Source organism: Tiliqua scincoides, chromosome 5 (assembly GCF_035046505.1).
Source record: "Tiliqua scincoides isolate rTilSci1 chromosome 5, rTilSci1.hap2, whole genome shotgun sequence".
Lineage (NCBI taxonomy): Eukaryota > Metazoa > Chordata > Lepidosauria > Squamata > Scincidae > Tiliqua > Tiliqua scincoides.
In genome coordinates this window covers 121,772,382-121,784,873 of record NC_089825.1, presented here as the reverse complement: position 1 = coordinate 121,784,873, position 12,492 = coordinate 121,772,382, and the positions used below count along the sequence as shown (strand labels likewise).

Here is a 12,492-nt window from a genome sequence, read left to right as displayed (position 1 = left end):
CCTACTTCTAGAACCAGGAGGTTGGACCATGTACCCATCATGGCTTGTAACCTGTGATGAACTTTTCCTCCAGGAACTTGTCCAATCCCCTTTTAAAGGCATCCAGGCCAGATGCCATCCCCACATCCTGTGGCAAGGAGTTCTGCAGACTCCCCATCCAGTCCCCTTGTACAGGCATCCAGGCCAGATGCCATCACCACATCCTGTTGCAGGGAGTTCCACAGGTTAATCACATGCTGAGGCAGCACCCATGAACTTGGAAGAAGCGGCTCTGGCACCAGAAAGCTCCCATCACAACAGAGTGTATCTGTCATTTGAGGTGGCACAGGACGCTTGCGCTGGAACAAAGTGAGCCTGCAATGCAATCCTATATACACCCAGTGGTGTAGCTGGAGGGGGGTGCAGTACAGCTCCGTTTTGCTCCCCCCTCCAGGAATGACTCCAAAGGGAGGGGCCACTTGCCCACTACCCACCAGACTGGGCGCTGCACCCCCCTCCAGCTACGCCACCGTATGCACCCTTTCCTGGGAGTAAGTCCCATTGAATATAATGAGACTTACTCCCAAGTAGACCTGCCTAGGATTGTGCCCTGAGGCAGCTAAACTCAAAAAAGCTGCTTTTTTTACTTCGCCGTGTTAATGAAATGCGCAAAACCGAAGCAGGCTCTCGCCACCTCCGAGGTAGCACAAACCACGAGCGGACGGCCGAAAACGCCCTTCGGAAATCCTCGGCTTCGTTCGGGCCGCTCAGACTGCGCGAAGCCAGCCGAGAGGCTTTAGCCGAAGATGCTCCGGAGATTGCCGAAGGCAGCTGAGGCCTGTCTCCGAAGGTAGCCGAAGTTATCCGAAGCCGATTGCGGAGATTGACGAAGATTTCCGAAGGTAGCCGAGCCCCGTTCCGAAGGCAGCCGAGGCCTTCCTCCGGAGGTTGCCGAGCGGGGGAGTGACCGTTATAGTCTGTGAGGCAGAAATAACGTGATCCATTTATCTCAGCGCCCTACGGAAGCCGACTGACACTTCAACCTCCACCTTAGGGACAAGACCCTGAGGCGGCCTCTTATTTCCCTTCGGAGGGTCTCTATGGGAACGGAACAGTGCCGCTCTAGCCCTTCACGTCTCTTTGGTAGTGAGAAAGCTTTCTATGGGAGAGAGAGCACCGGAAGCGACTTTGACGCGCGACTCTATGGTTTCCGGCGGGTAGCGGAAGAGGCGGGATTGAGGGAATGGGAGGGGCTTGGTGAGGGGGCATGCCTATAAAACCCCCTCGCCACAGCGCAGCCCCTCCTTTTCCGTTTCCGGCCGCCGTAGCGACAGGAGGTGAATGGGGAGGGCTGCGCCTCGTGCTGGTCCTGGAGGGGTTGGGAGGGGGAAGAAAGCTGGCCTTGCAGGCAGGCGGGGGGCGCAGAGGATCGAGGAGGGCTGGGTTGGCCTGGGCAGGCCTTGGGGCTGGTCCAGCGGGTGTGCTTGGAGCGCCCTGCTGACTTCCAGGGGGCTGTGAGCCGGGGACCTGCTTCCAGGGGACTGGTGCCCGGGCCTCCTGTGCGCTCTCTGAGGCGTCTGGTGGGCCACTGTGGCATGCAGGAGGCTGCACTGGATGCCCCCCCGACCTGCTCCAGTGGGGCTCTGGTTAGTCTGTGGAACTCCTTGCCACAGGACGTGGTGCTGGAATCTGGCCGGAGAGAGGTGCTCTTTCTCTCACACACCACGCCAGAACCAGGGGACATCCACTCAAGTGGAGTGTTTGGAGAGTTGGGAAAGGCAAAAGGAAATACTTATTCACTCATCATGCCTTTAGTCTGTGGAACTCCTTGCCGCAGGATGTGGTGATGGCATCAGATGCCTTTAAAAGCAGACTGGACAGATTTCTACAAGAAAGTTCCATCACAGACTATAGTGGGCATATGCAACCTCCTGGTTTTGGAAGTAGGCTGCCCTAGAATGCCAGGTGCAAGGGAATGGCAGCAAGATGCAGGTATCATGTGTGCTCCCTGAGTGCATCTGGTGGGCCACTGTGAGATGCTGGAAGCTGGACTTAGGTGGGCCTTTGGCCTCATCCAGCAGGGCTCTTCTTAAGTAGAAGTACACATTGTTTCTGTCTTAAGTGAATGAGAGACTGCTACAGGCTGTATCCTTCATCACAGGGGTTCCCAACCTTTAGGAGCCCATGGACCACTAAGGCAAAAATCTGAATGGTTGCAGACCAGATGCTGTGCCAGCTGTGGGCATTCTCCACTCTCTGGTGGTTTCTGGGAAAACATCTTCAGCCACAGACCATCAGAAAGGGCAGAGAATGGACTGCCCACAGCTGCAGCCTTCTGTGTCTCTCCACCCTCTTTGGTGGTCCATGGGGAAGCATCTCCCAAGCAAGTGTCACTAGAGAATTTGGAAAACGGACTGCCCACAACTGGAAGCTTCTCCATTCTCAGTCTGTTCTCTGGTGGTCTATGATTATTTTTTTCCTGAGGCCTCGCAGACCACTTCTCAGGGTCTTGTGGACCACAAGTTGGGAACCAGTGCCTTATCTGGATTGCTTGAAACAGGAAGGTGTCTGGTTTTTGGATTTGTCTAGATTTCAGAATAATTGCATTAAAATAATGAGAAATGCTTCCTCTTGCCACTGTTAGCCTGCTGGCCTCTGACATTTTTCAATAGTGTCAATACAGGTATGCACTGCAGAGCAGAGAGTAGAACTTACATAGCCTGTACCTGCACTGTATGTGGTAATGAGCAGAATACCTAGTGTTCACACTACAAAAAACAAGAAAAAAAGTCCAGATTTCAGAATAGCCCGGATTTAGGATGTCCAGCTAAGGAGTGATCTAGCTGAGCGGAATGATGGTCCCTGCACCACAGCACACCTTCAAGTAGAAACACAACACAAAGCATGTGATTTTTGTGAAAACAGGTATTCTAGAGATTGTAATTAGAGTGAAGACTGTAATGAGAGATATTGGACATCATGTGTTAAGTAGAATATGGGTGGGTGAAGTAGAGTGTGGTCCTTGCTGCTTATAATGAGTCTTTTATGCTGATCTTTATTTGATGGTTTTCTGAACTACATAGAGCATCCTAGTAGTAGAATATCATGTTTGTGTCCACAGTGAGGGAAGGGAGCGTAGCCCTTAAGTATATTTTCCTCTTTCCTCCATTGGTTTTGATGTTTGTTGTTGCATAGATTTGGAGAAAGGAGGAGGAAGATAAATGATGATTTCTAACTTCTGTGTATTGGTAGGGAATGCTGCATGTAAATTTTGGAATAGAGTATCTTGCTTATTGGTCTGTCTCACAGATTAGTAATCAGATGCCAGTTAATCCCCATGTAAGCATTCCTTTTGGAGGAACTAGGATACAGTTGTTATTGCAATAGGTGGAAATGAGAGAGATTGGTTGAAGCACCGATATAATAAAAGAAGTATAATTGGGACTTAAGGGGGGTGGTAAGGAGACCCTAATGGTGATACTTATGACTTCTGGAATAGGAAGGATTTATTTTGGAGACTTTCCCACCTCATTCTCAAAAGAAGTCAACTCACCTAAATTAAATGGAGTGTTGCAGTAATAAAGATCATAAAATCATAAAATTTTTTCCTGTTTTTCCCACAAGGCTACTGTGAGGGTAACAGTTGAAACTTTTAAAGAGGTAGCAGGAGGTAGAAGCAGTGATGGTTAAAGAAATAGAAGTACTTGTTTTCAATTGCTTGGTCTCCTCACATCCAGGTTTCTGCAAGATGTCTGCCCACCTGCAATGGATGATCATACGCAACTGTTCAAGTTTCCTTATCAAAAGAAACAAGCAAACATATAGCACGGTGAGCCACAGAAGAACACAGGAGTCCAGGCTTTCAGTTCTTTCCTAAAGGACTCCTCCATTCTGTTTTTGACCATGTTTCTCCCAGCCCTCTTATTCTGAACCTCTGTGCTCACTGCATGGGAAACCGCCTCTCACAGACACTTGGTTCATCCAGGTCACTAGTGTCTACACTGCTGGCAACATCCCTTCTGGGTATTTCCTCAGCCCAACCCTGGGGCTGATAATCTGGGACCTTCTGCAAGTGGAGCATTGACCCTGTCGCTGACCTTCCCTAACTCAACCAAGGAGTCCTGATCATAGCTTTTCTTATTTCTTCATAGGAACCCAACAACCTTAAAGCCCGCAACTCTTTCCGCTACAATGGGCTGATCCACCGCAAGACTGTTGGGGTGGAGCCAGCTGCTGATGGGAAGGGTGTTGTTGTGGTCCTCAAGAAACGTGCAGGTGGGTTAGCCCAAATAGAGCAAAACATTACTGAGTTGGGAGAGACACAAGGGAACAACAAACTTGCTGGTTTTGTTTATTGATAGGCCATGGATATTAAAGGGTGGAAGAACCTAAATGGCACACCACAACTAGTAGTCTCAAAGCGCATGTGGGGAGATAGTATTGGATTAAATGTTAAAACAGAGTGGGGCTTGAATACCTTTACCAGCTCCTTGTCTGTACTGCCCTTATGCAAGCACGCCTGTTCTAAACCAGTACTCCTTTGTCACTGCTTTCTTACACATTTCAGGTTTCTGGAAATGTTGGTTTTGTTGAATGGAATGCATTTTCTAAAAATGAGGCACATGCCTGTAAATGGGGGTCAGGAACATGTTGATGTAGCAACAGTTTGGTTTAATGCACGAGCTTTGGGATGCAGGCCTAGCAGAATTTTTACTTGAATTAACTTGCTGGCTATTCTCTTAGCCATTGTTGTGTAACTTTGGTATGAGAACATCAGCCTACCTTAGAAGGTGGTTGCAAGGTATTTTATTTGAAGTATGGGGAAGTGGCAAGAGAAAAACTATTTGTATTGTAGTTATGTACAACCTTTTCCATACTCTGAACTACCATCCTGGAACTGGAGCTGTTACATCCTGATAGTCTATATCTGTCTCTCTTCTCCCCCCACAGCCTAAGCTTCTCTTTTTTACCCCCTTGCAGGCCAACGGAAGCCAGCCACCTCCTATGAGAAGATCACTATCAACAAAAATGCACGCGCCACGCTCAGGAGCCTCCGCCACATTATTCGCAAGAACAATTACCGCAAGGACCTTCGCATGGTAAGAGGGTCTGCTCTTTTCTCATTCTGTCACTGTAGCTTTGTACTTAACACTTGTATATTCATTGTCCTTGCAGAGACTATTATAGACACTGACAACTTATTGCAAACAAGATGGCTGCTTAGGCTGTGGTCTTTGAAGTTTGGTGTGTGTATGAAAGTGAGAGAAATCAGAATCATCTCTTGCTGCAGATTGACCAGTACATTTCACAGTGAGGATCAAGCTGTCTACAAAGCCCTGTGTCATACTCTGATATCAGCGTGGCACATCTTCTTTGCTTGTATTGTGAGGAGTCATGGTCACTGAACTGATAAAGGGTGCACATTAAAGCACTGGGCCTTTTCATTACTAAAGGCTGAAAAGTTCCCATTTTCCCTGCATTTTTATTTTTACTCTGTTTGGAAGTGAGAAGTGCACTCATCAGATTGGTTCTTGAGGAGGACGAATAGTATAGGCTGGAGAGTCAACCCTGCTGTCAGGCAGGGTGAGCCAACATGCTTTAGGTGACAGAACTTATGCACCTAAACCGTTCTATAGGCCAGAGTGGTTATGGGAAGGTTGACTGGATACAGTTCTGTAGAAAAAGCAACTGGGGCTGTGGGACAATCTGAAGCTCCACCCACTCATCCTCTCTCCCTTTCTAGGCTGCACTGCGTCGTGCCAGCGCAATTCTGCGTAGCCAGAAGCCAGTGGTGGTGAAGAAGAAGCGGACCCGGGCTACCAAGGCTGCATAAGAGTTCCTAAAATATCCAATAAAGGATTAATTTAGACCCAGAAACAGTGTGGTTGAGTAGTGTGGATAAGGTTGTGAATTCCAGGCTTGCTTCTTTCCTACTGAACGTAGGAATCCTGGCCTGCAGTTGGAATCCTGGTTGCCTTTCTCATTTAATTGATCTTTGCATTTCTGTAATGAGATGATCTTTGCTGAGACAGAGAGGGCAAAGTGCCTGTGTGGAGGGACAAACAGAGGTAGAGCAGCCTGTCTGAAAGTGGCAGGTGACTCTACTTTTCTTCACAGTATCCTATGGAGGAGTGTGGTGCTGCACAGACAGTGGCCTGAAATGTTCTTGCAACCTGGAGTTAACCATGCTCTGCTTTTGAGCAAAGGCCTACGTGTGGTGGGGGTGGGGAAGAGACAGGAACTTGGTGCAGCATAGAGTAGCACCTAAGGTGGCACACACTGGTCCCTTTTGTAGAATGAGGGAAGGTACATGGGCTTCTTGTTTGCCTTCTGAAGCCTTGGACAGCTGACTGGGGTGGTCAGTAAGGAGAATTTTATGGGTTCTACAGGGCTGGTAGCATATTTCTTATGGCATCTTTCCAGGTACACTTGCACAAGATCAATGTAACTCCTACCAAGTTTAATCTTTCCTATGGTTTATTGTGCTGGTGGAATTTTTTGTGAATGAGTTGGGACAATCACAGGCACCCAATTCTAGGCTATGCTGGTGCAGCGGGGCACATGGCCTCCGAGACATCCAATGCTGCTTAGGAACGTGCTGGAGGTCTCCTCAGGGTAAGGGGATATTTTCCCCTTACCCTGAGTAATGCCCCACTCTGCCATATGGAGTTGCTTGGACTATTGCCAGCTATTTCGTTGGCAGAAGTCCAAGCAGCCTTTTCAATGCTGCAAGACCCAGGACAGGGTTTCAGATATGGTGGTGACCTGCTCCATTGATCCCACCCCCACCTGGATCTAATCCACCTCCCCCAGCCCAGTAACACTCCCTCCTCATTTCCATTTTTTCTTCCATCACCTCCACTGGTGTCGCTCCACTGGCATCTTACCCTTCCACTACTCGGCCTCCACTGACGATGCTTGCCACGTGTCATGGTCTGCTGTGTGGCATGTTTGCGACATCTTTCACCGGTACAGGAACTGCTGTGCCAGTGGATCCCAGGCTTAGGATTGCACTCTGAGTTAATGTTTTGTCTGTGAAAGGTTTCTGTTTTAATCATTAGATCTATAGGTCAATAGATCCCTAACTCGCCCCTGCTGTCCAAGAGAGTTCCTGCCAGTCTGGACAGTACTCAACAAGATGGGCCGGCCAGTGGTTTGTTTTTGTAAGGCATCTGTGTATATAATTATCTCTTGTCCCTCTCGTTTGCAGACTCTTGTATTCACGTCTATACATATCTTGTGGAAAGTAGATTAACACAGCTACCACCCTGGAATTTGCTGCCAGAATAAAAGATGGCAGGAATATCAGTAGGAGGAAGCATTAGCTGGAAACATAACTAAACTGCTGGGAATATTTATCCTTGAGGAATTTCCTTGTTTAATTGCCTTGGCAGCCAATAGGTGGCAGATAAGAGCTGAGGAAAATCTCAGCAGTGTAAGTGTTCAAATCCTTAATTTTCCTTGTCCTCAGCCTCCTTCCCATTACCAGCTTTTCTCTGACTAGAAGACTATCCAAATCTCTTCTCTTTGACAGATTGAATCCAGAGGAGATGCAGCTGTCAACATACTGAGGTTCTTTCTAGTTCTGTGGTTCCCAAACTCCTTCAGTGGAGTTGGGAACCTGGTAAGTGTTTGCAAGAGTGGGAGAGCAGTGACCACACCACAGCGATTGCACTGCTGCCACAAAAAGGGGCTTTTAAACGTACCTGAGGGGTAACTCTCATCATTCGGTGAGTGCAGGGGGTTTACAGCCCCCTCTGCAGGCCTCCCCACTGCTGAGAGGCTCTTATCACGACCCACTTCCTGTTTGTGATTGTGAACCCAGAAGAGGGTTGGGATCAGAGATGAGAGCCTTTCTCAGTAATAGGGAGGCCTGCAGATGGGGCTATGAGCCCCTCCCACACCTTCCAGATGGCTGGAGCTACCCCTCAGTTATGTTTAAAGCCCCTTTGCAGCAAAAGCACAGTGTGTTTTTGTTGTCCTTCTGGCCTACTACAATGCATGTTAAAAACTGAGTTTCCTAATGCATGTACTGTGAGACTCCAAAGTGCCTGAAACATGCACCTGTACCTGGAAATTCTGCCTTTTCAGAGATGTGGTTCTGTCTGTGGTTGCTCAATAATTGGAGAAGTAAATTTGGTCCATCCTTGGGCAGCAGTATCAGATGGTGTTCTGCCTGTGCGGGACACTTCAATTTCTTACAGGCATCCAAAAGCAAACTAGTTCTTGAGTTCTCACTGAAGTTACTGGGAAAGGGTGGGCTTTTCCTTCCTGTATGGTGTAATTGTTCAGATGGTGAGGGTCCTTCCTGGTCAAATCACTTGAGAGTGAAGAGTTATTTCTGTTCCATTCAGGCACAAGCTTCCCCCTGCCTAGGACTGGGGTGGGGAATCTAGGATAAGACTCAATGCAGATAAAGAACATTTCATTTTTTATTTCATAACTGCATATTCATCTTACCTCTTCATCACAATACGCTCAACAGGCTTAAAGCATGTTCTCTTCCTCCTCTGTTTTTACCTTCAAAACAAGCCTGTGAAGGAGACTAGTACAGAGATCATTAGTATCACGTTTCATGGCTTGAATAGTGATCTGAATCCGTGACTGCTTTTGTTGACGGGCAGTGCCTGTCCACTATACAGTGGCTCTCAGTTGCCTTGGAATCTCTGAAAACTAATTCCCACTGGGGTTGACTGGAGGCATGAGGCCTGTGGGAAGAACATATGCCAGATGGACTTGAGAAATTAGATCTGGCAGTGGGTGGGGATGTGTTATCCACTTTGACTGCCTTGTGCAATGGCAGATAACCTGGACAAGGGATGAGGAGCTGCTTTCTGTCAATCTCCCCTGTCTCTTTTCTTGGTACGTGCCTCTTGGGTGAGAGGAGCTCTGTGCAAAGCAGGCAGTGGCCAGCCGTCGAAATGCCAGAAGAGGTGCTTGATAGTCTCTGCCTGGCTTCCATCCGAAGGCTATCTTTGTTGGTGCTTTGAGGTGCCTGCTGAGCCAAAGCAAGGTGATCTAATGGAGTCAGCAGGGACTTGGCAGGCCTCCCGTTGACCGCAGGTGGCTCTTTGAAGCCCCGTGCTGACGTACATTCTGCCCTCTCCTGCCCTGCTTGCTCTTCCTGGGGGCCACACTGGAGCCAGCAGCCAGATTTAGGATGAAGAGTTCCCTTTCGCTTAATGGTTGGTTTTGTGTGTTTGAATTTGTTCAAATGAAAATGAACGAACAAATGAAAGCAAGTCCAGCCAGGACCATTCTACCATCATGCTTGTTCTCCCAAGAGCTCATTTTTGTACCCTTTCATCCTCACAACAGCCCTGTCAATTAGGGTAAGAGTGTCACCCAATGAGTTTCATGGTTGAGCAGTGATTTCTAAGTAGGTCTCCCCAGCCCAAGTTCAATCCTTTTCACTGCTGGAGCCTTGCCAATATACCTTAAAAGTTGCTAGTCCATAACCATTTTCCCTTGGCAATCTGAAAACAGGCCAGAGTTTGAGACAGCTGAAAAGAGTTCCACTGTTGCAAAATACTGCCGGCAGTGCATGGCACATTCTGTTGGTGACCATTTTGGGAGTGATGCTGCAAGGGCCATTGCCGGACCTTACTGCACCCACTGGAGTAGACAAGACATTGGTGGGGGTGGGGAGGTTGTGAGAGGGGATAGGATCCAATGCACTGGATCATAAACCCTCCCTTGCAAGCCTCCCTGTCCCCTTTCCTCAGATGTGTGTCAGCTACAGAGCTGGTGCCAGTCTGAGAAGACCCATTGCAACGTGGAAGGCTTGTGGAGCAGTCGGGAATAATTTTCCCCAAAGCCTCCCCATCCACAACTAGATGCCTGTTTTCGATGTGGCAGCATCTGCAGGGTTAGAGAATACAACTGGGCCCTTAATTACCTTTTTTTACTAGCAGACTTGGAGCATTTCTTCCCCCTTGGTTCTGCCCCTGCCTACTTTCTTCTAGATTTATGAAGTTGTAAAGCCTAAGAACAAGAGTACAGTGACTGTGTTAATAAAAGTGCAAAACAATAGAAAAATACCTGAAGCCACACTGGGGAGAATGCTGATAAAATCATCAGAAACTCTTACTGTGTGTAGTATCTGATGCTTAATAAAATTAAGGGGGAAAAATCTAGTCCAAGATCTTTTGCACTTGCTTTCCTCCCCCTCTGATAATCAATGTCATTTTTATCCATCCATATACAAAACCTAAACCTTCAAAATTTATTCTCTAACTCCGGGGTCTCCAAACCCTGGCCTGGGGGCCGGTTGCAGCCCACAACAAGCCTCTATCCAGCCTGCGGCAAGACTCATAAGAACATAAGAACAGCCCCACTGGATCAGGCCATAGGCCCATCTAGTCCAGCTTCCTGTATCTCACAGCTGCCCTCCCTTGCATCTGACATAGCCCATTTCTAAAATCAGGAGGTTGCACATACACATCATGGCTTGTACCCCGTAATGGATTTTTCCTCCAGAAACTTGGAGGAGAAAATCCCCATTTAAAGGCGTCCAGGTCAGTTGCCATCACCACATCCTGTGGCAAGGAGTTCCACAGACCAACCACACGCTGAGTAAAGAAATATTTTCTTTTGTCCTAACTCTCCCAACACTTAATTTTAGTGGATGTCCCCTGGTTCTGGTGTTATGTGAGAGTGTAAAGAGCGTCTCCCTATCCACTCTGTCCATCCCCTGCATAATTTTGTATGTCTCAGTCATGTCCCCCCTCAGACGTCTCTTTTCTAGGCTGAAGAGGCCCAAACACCGTAGCCTTTCTGGACCCCTGCAAGCCTCTGGCTTGCTCAATCGAATGTGACCAGAGCTGTGTGCCAGTTGCATCTGGAGGGTGTTCTGAGGGCTGTGGAGGCCATGACCCTCTCCTCAGAATGCCTTCTAAAGGCCTAAAAACATCACTTCCTGGTTTTCCTGAAGAAGAAAAAAGTAGTGACGTTTTGGGGCCGTGTGAAGGCCTTAGGCTTTCTAATGTATTTAAATTTTATATTTAAAATTTATTCTTCCGTTCTCAACATCATGCCAGATATTTTATGTGGCACTCTAGCCTAAAAATTCAGAGACCCCTGCTCTAACTTATAACCACCTTTGCAGGCTTCCTCCCCTTCCTCATGAAACCTATCATACCACCCTGATTAATGTCTTTGGTTAACTAGATTATCAATGGTCTTTGATCTCTTGAATCCCTCACTCTGAAAAATAGTGACAGGTGTACAGCTAAAAGACTGCCAATTTGCATATAAATGCTTGATTTGCATAATTTATTTAGCTCTTGTTAGGCAAGGCAAATATATTCCGATCACTGAATGTCTGACCATTGGAAAGCCTAAACAAACAAACACAAAGAGCAAGCTCAGTATTTGCTATGCATTGATCCCACCTTTTCAGGCCTATCTTAAGGACTAGAAATTTGCATATGTTACACAAAACACTAAGATTTCACAAGTGCTGAATTTTGTAGGAACACTAGTTTTCAATTTGTGTTGCATTTTGTAGAATAATGAGTACAGTATAATTATATTTACTTGTACAGTGCTTTCATCTCCCATAATTATTTCTAAAAATGCCCTTCCCATTTTTTTAAAAATCCTGATTATGAAGAAGTGCCTAACTAATAACCTGTATACAAGGTAAAAATGGTCTTGTGGCATCTAAACCCATTTTTGCCCCGCTCATAGGTCTATACATTTGATCCCTGTTACATATATGCAAAGTTAGGCAGAAATAGCTTAAAGACGCACAGATTATTGCAGCAGAAGCTACTGCATGGACTATGATCCACTTCATCAGTTGCCTGAAGCACATGCATCTATTCTATATAAATAAGTTGGGGGTGTATGTAAACTGTGGGAACCAATGGCCATAAAATGCAAGCGAGACAACCTCTGATAATTCTATGTTAAACTTAAATGTGTATACAAGATAAGCAGAGTGACAAAACAGCAGCAGCTGCTGGTAAAGTTACATTCAGCTGGGATGTGAAACATTTGCCATAAGTGTAACATACCACATTAGACTTAAGCCATGGCGGGACATACTCAATAAGCCTGTGGACCTTGGGAAAGGATGGGTCCCAATAATTGCCTCCCAATCTCTGAACCACTGGCATCTATACAGAGTTTAAAGGTGTCTTTTTAAAATAAGGGCAATCTTGTATTTCTAGGCATTACAGGCTGCAATTTACAGCCTAGGTGGACTGGCTGGAGACCCTGAGTAACGTTTGGGATGGGAATGTGTGCATCAAGGCTGTACATTGTCAGGGAATTAGACTGTATAATACAATTCAGGGACAAGAACCAGGATGTAGGGACGTTAGAGAGATGTATATAATGAGGGAGGTACACGTCTGACTTTCCTTATGCAATCTGGACTGAGTGGTACCTAGACAGAGCCCCAGCTGAGCCTGGGAAGTGACTTCACCAGGAAATTCAGTCTAGTTCTCCAAACAATGTCCTGACCTAGGAGTGGCACCATGGACTGGGGTGATAAGGCTGTCTGTT

The 12,492-nt window shown here is 47.0% G+C and overlaps 1 protein-coding gene across 1 annotated transcript; it reads left to right on the top strand.

Annotated features, from left to right (window-relative positions):
* The first annotated feature begins 1,212 nt into the window (after window positions 1-1,212).
* On the top strand, window positions 1,213-5,856 carry RPL28 (ribosomal protein L28). The gene is made up of 5 exons (XM_066627778.1): window positions 1,213-1,316; window positions 3,717-3,808; window positions 4,131-4,254; window positions 4,960-5,078; window positions 5,723-5,856. Exons 1-5 carry the CDS (start codon window positions 1,247-1,249, stop codon window positions 5,810-5,812), a joined length of 495 nt encoding a protein of 164 aa, XP_066483875.1. The 5' UTR covers window positions 1,213-1,246; the 3' UTR covers window positions 5,813-5,856.
* The last annotated feature ends 6,636 nt before the right edge of the window (window positions 5,857-12,492 follow it).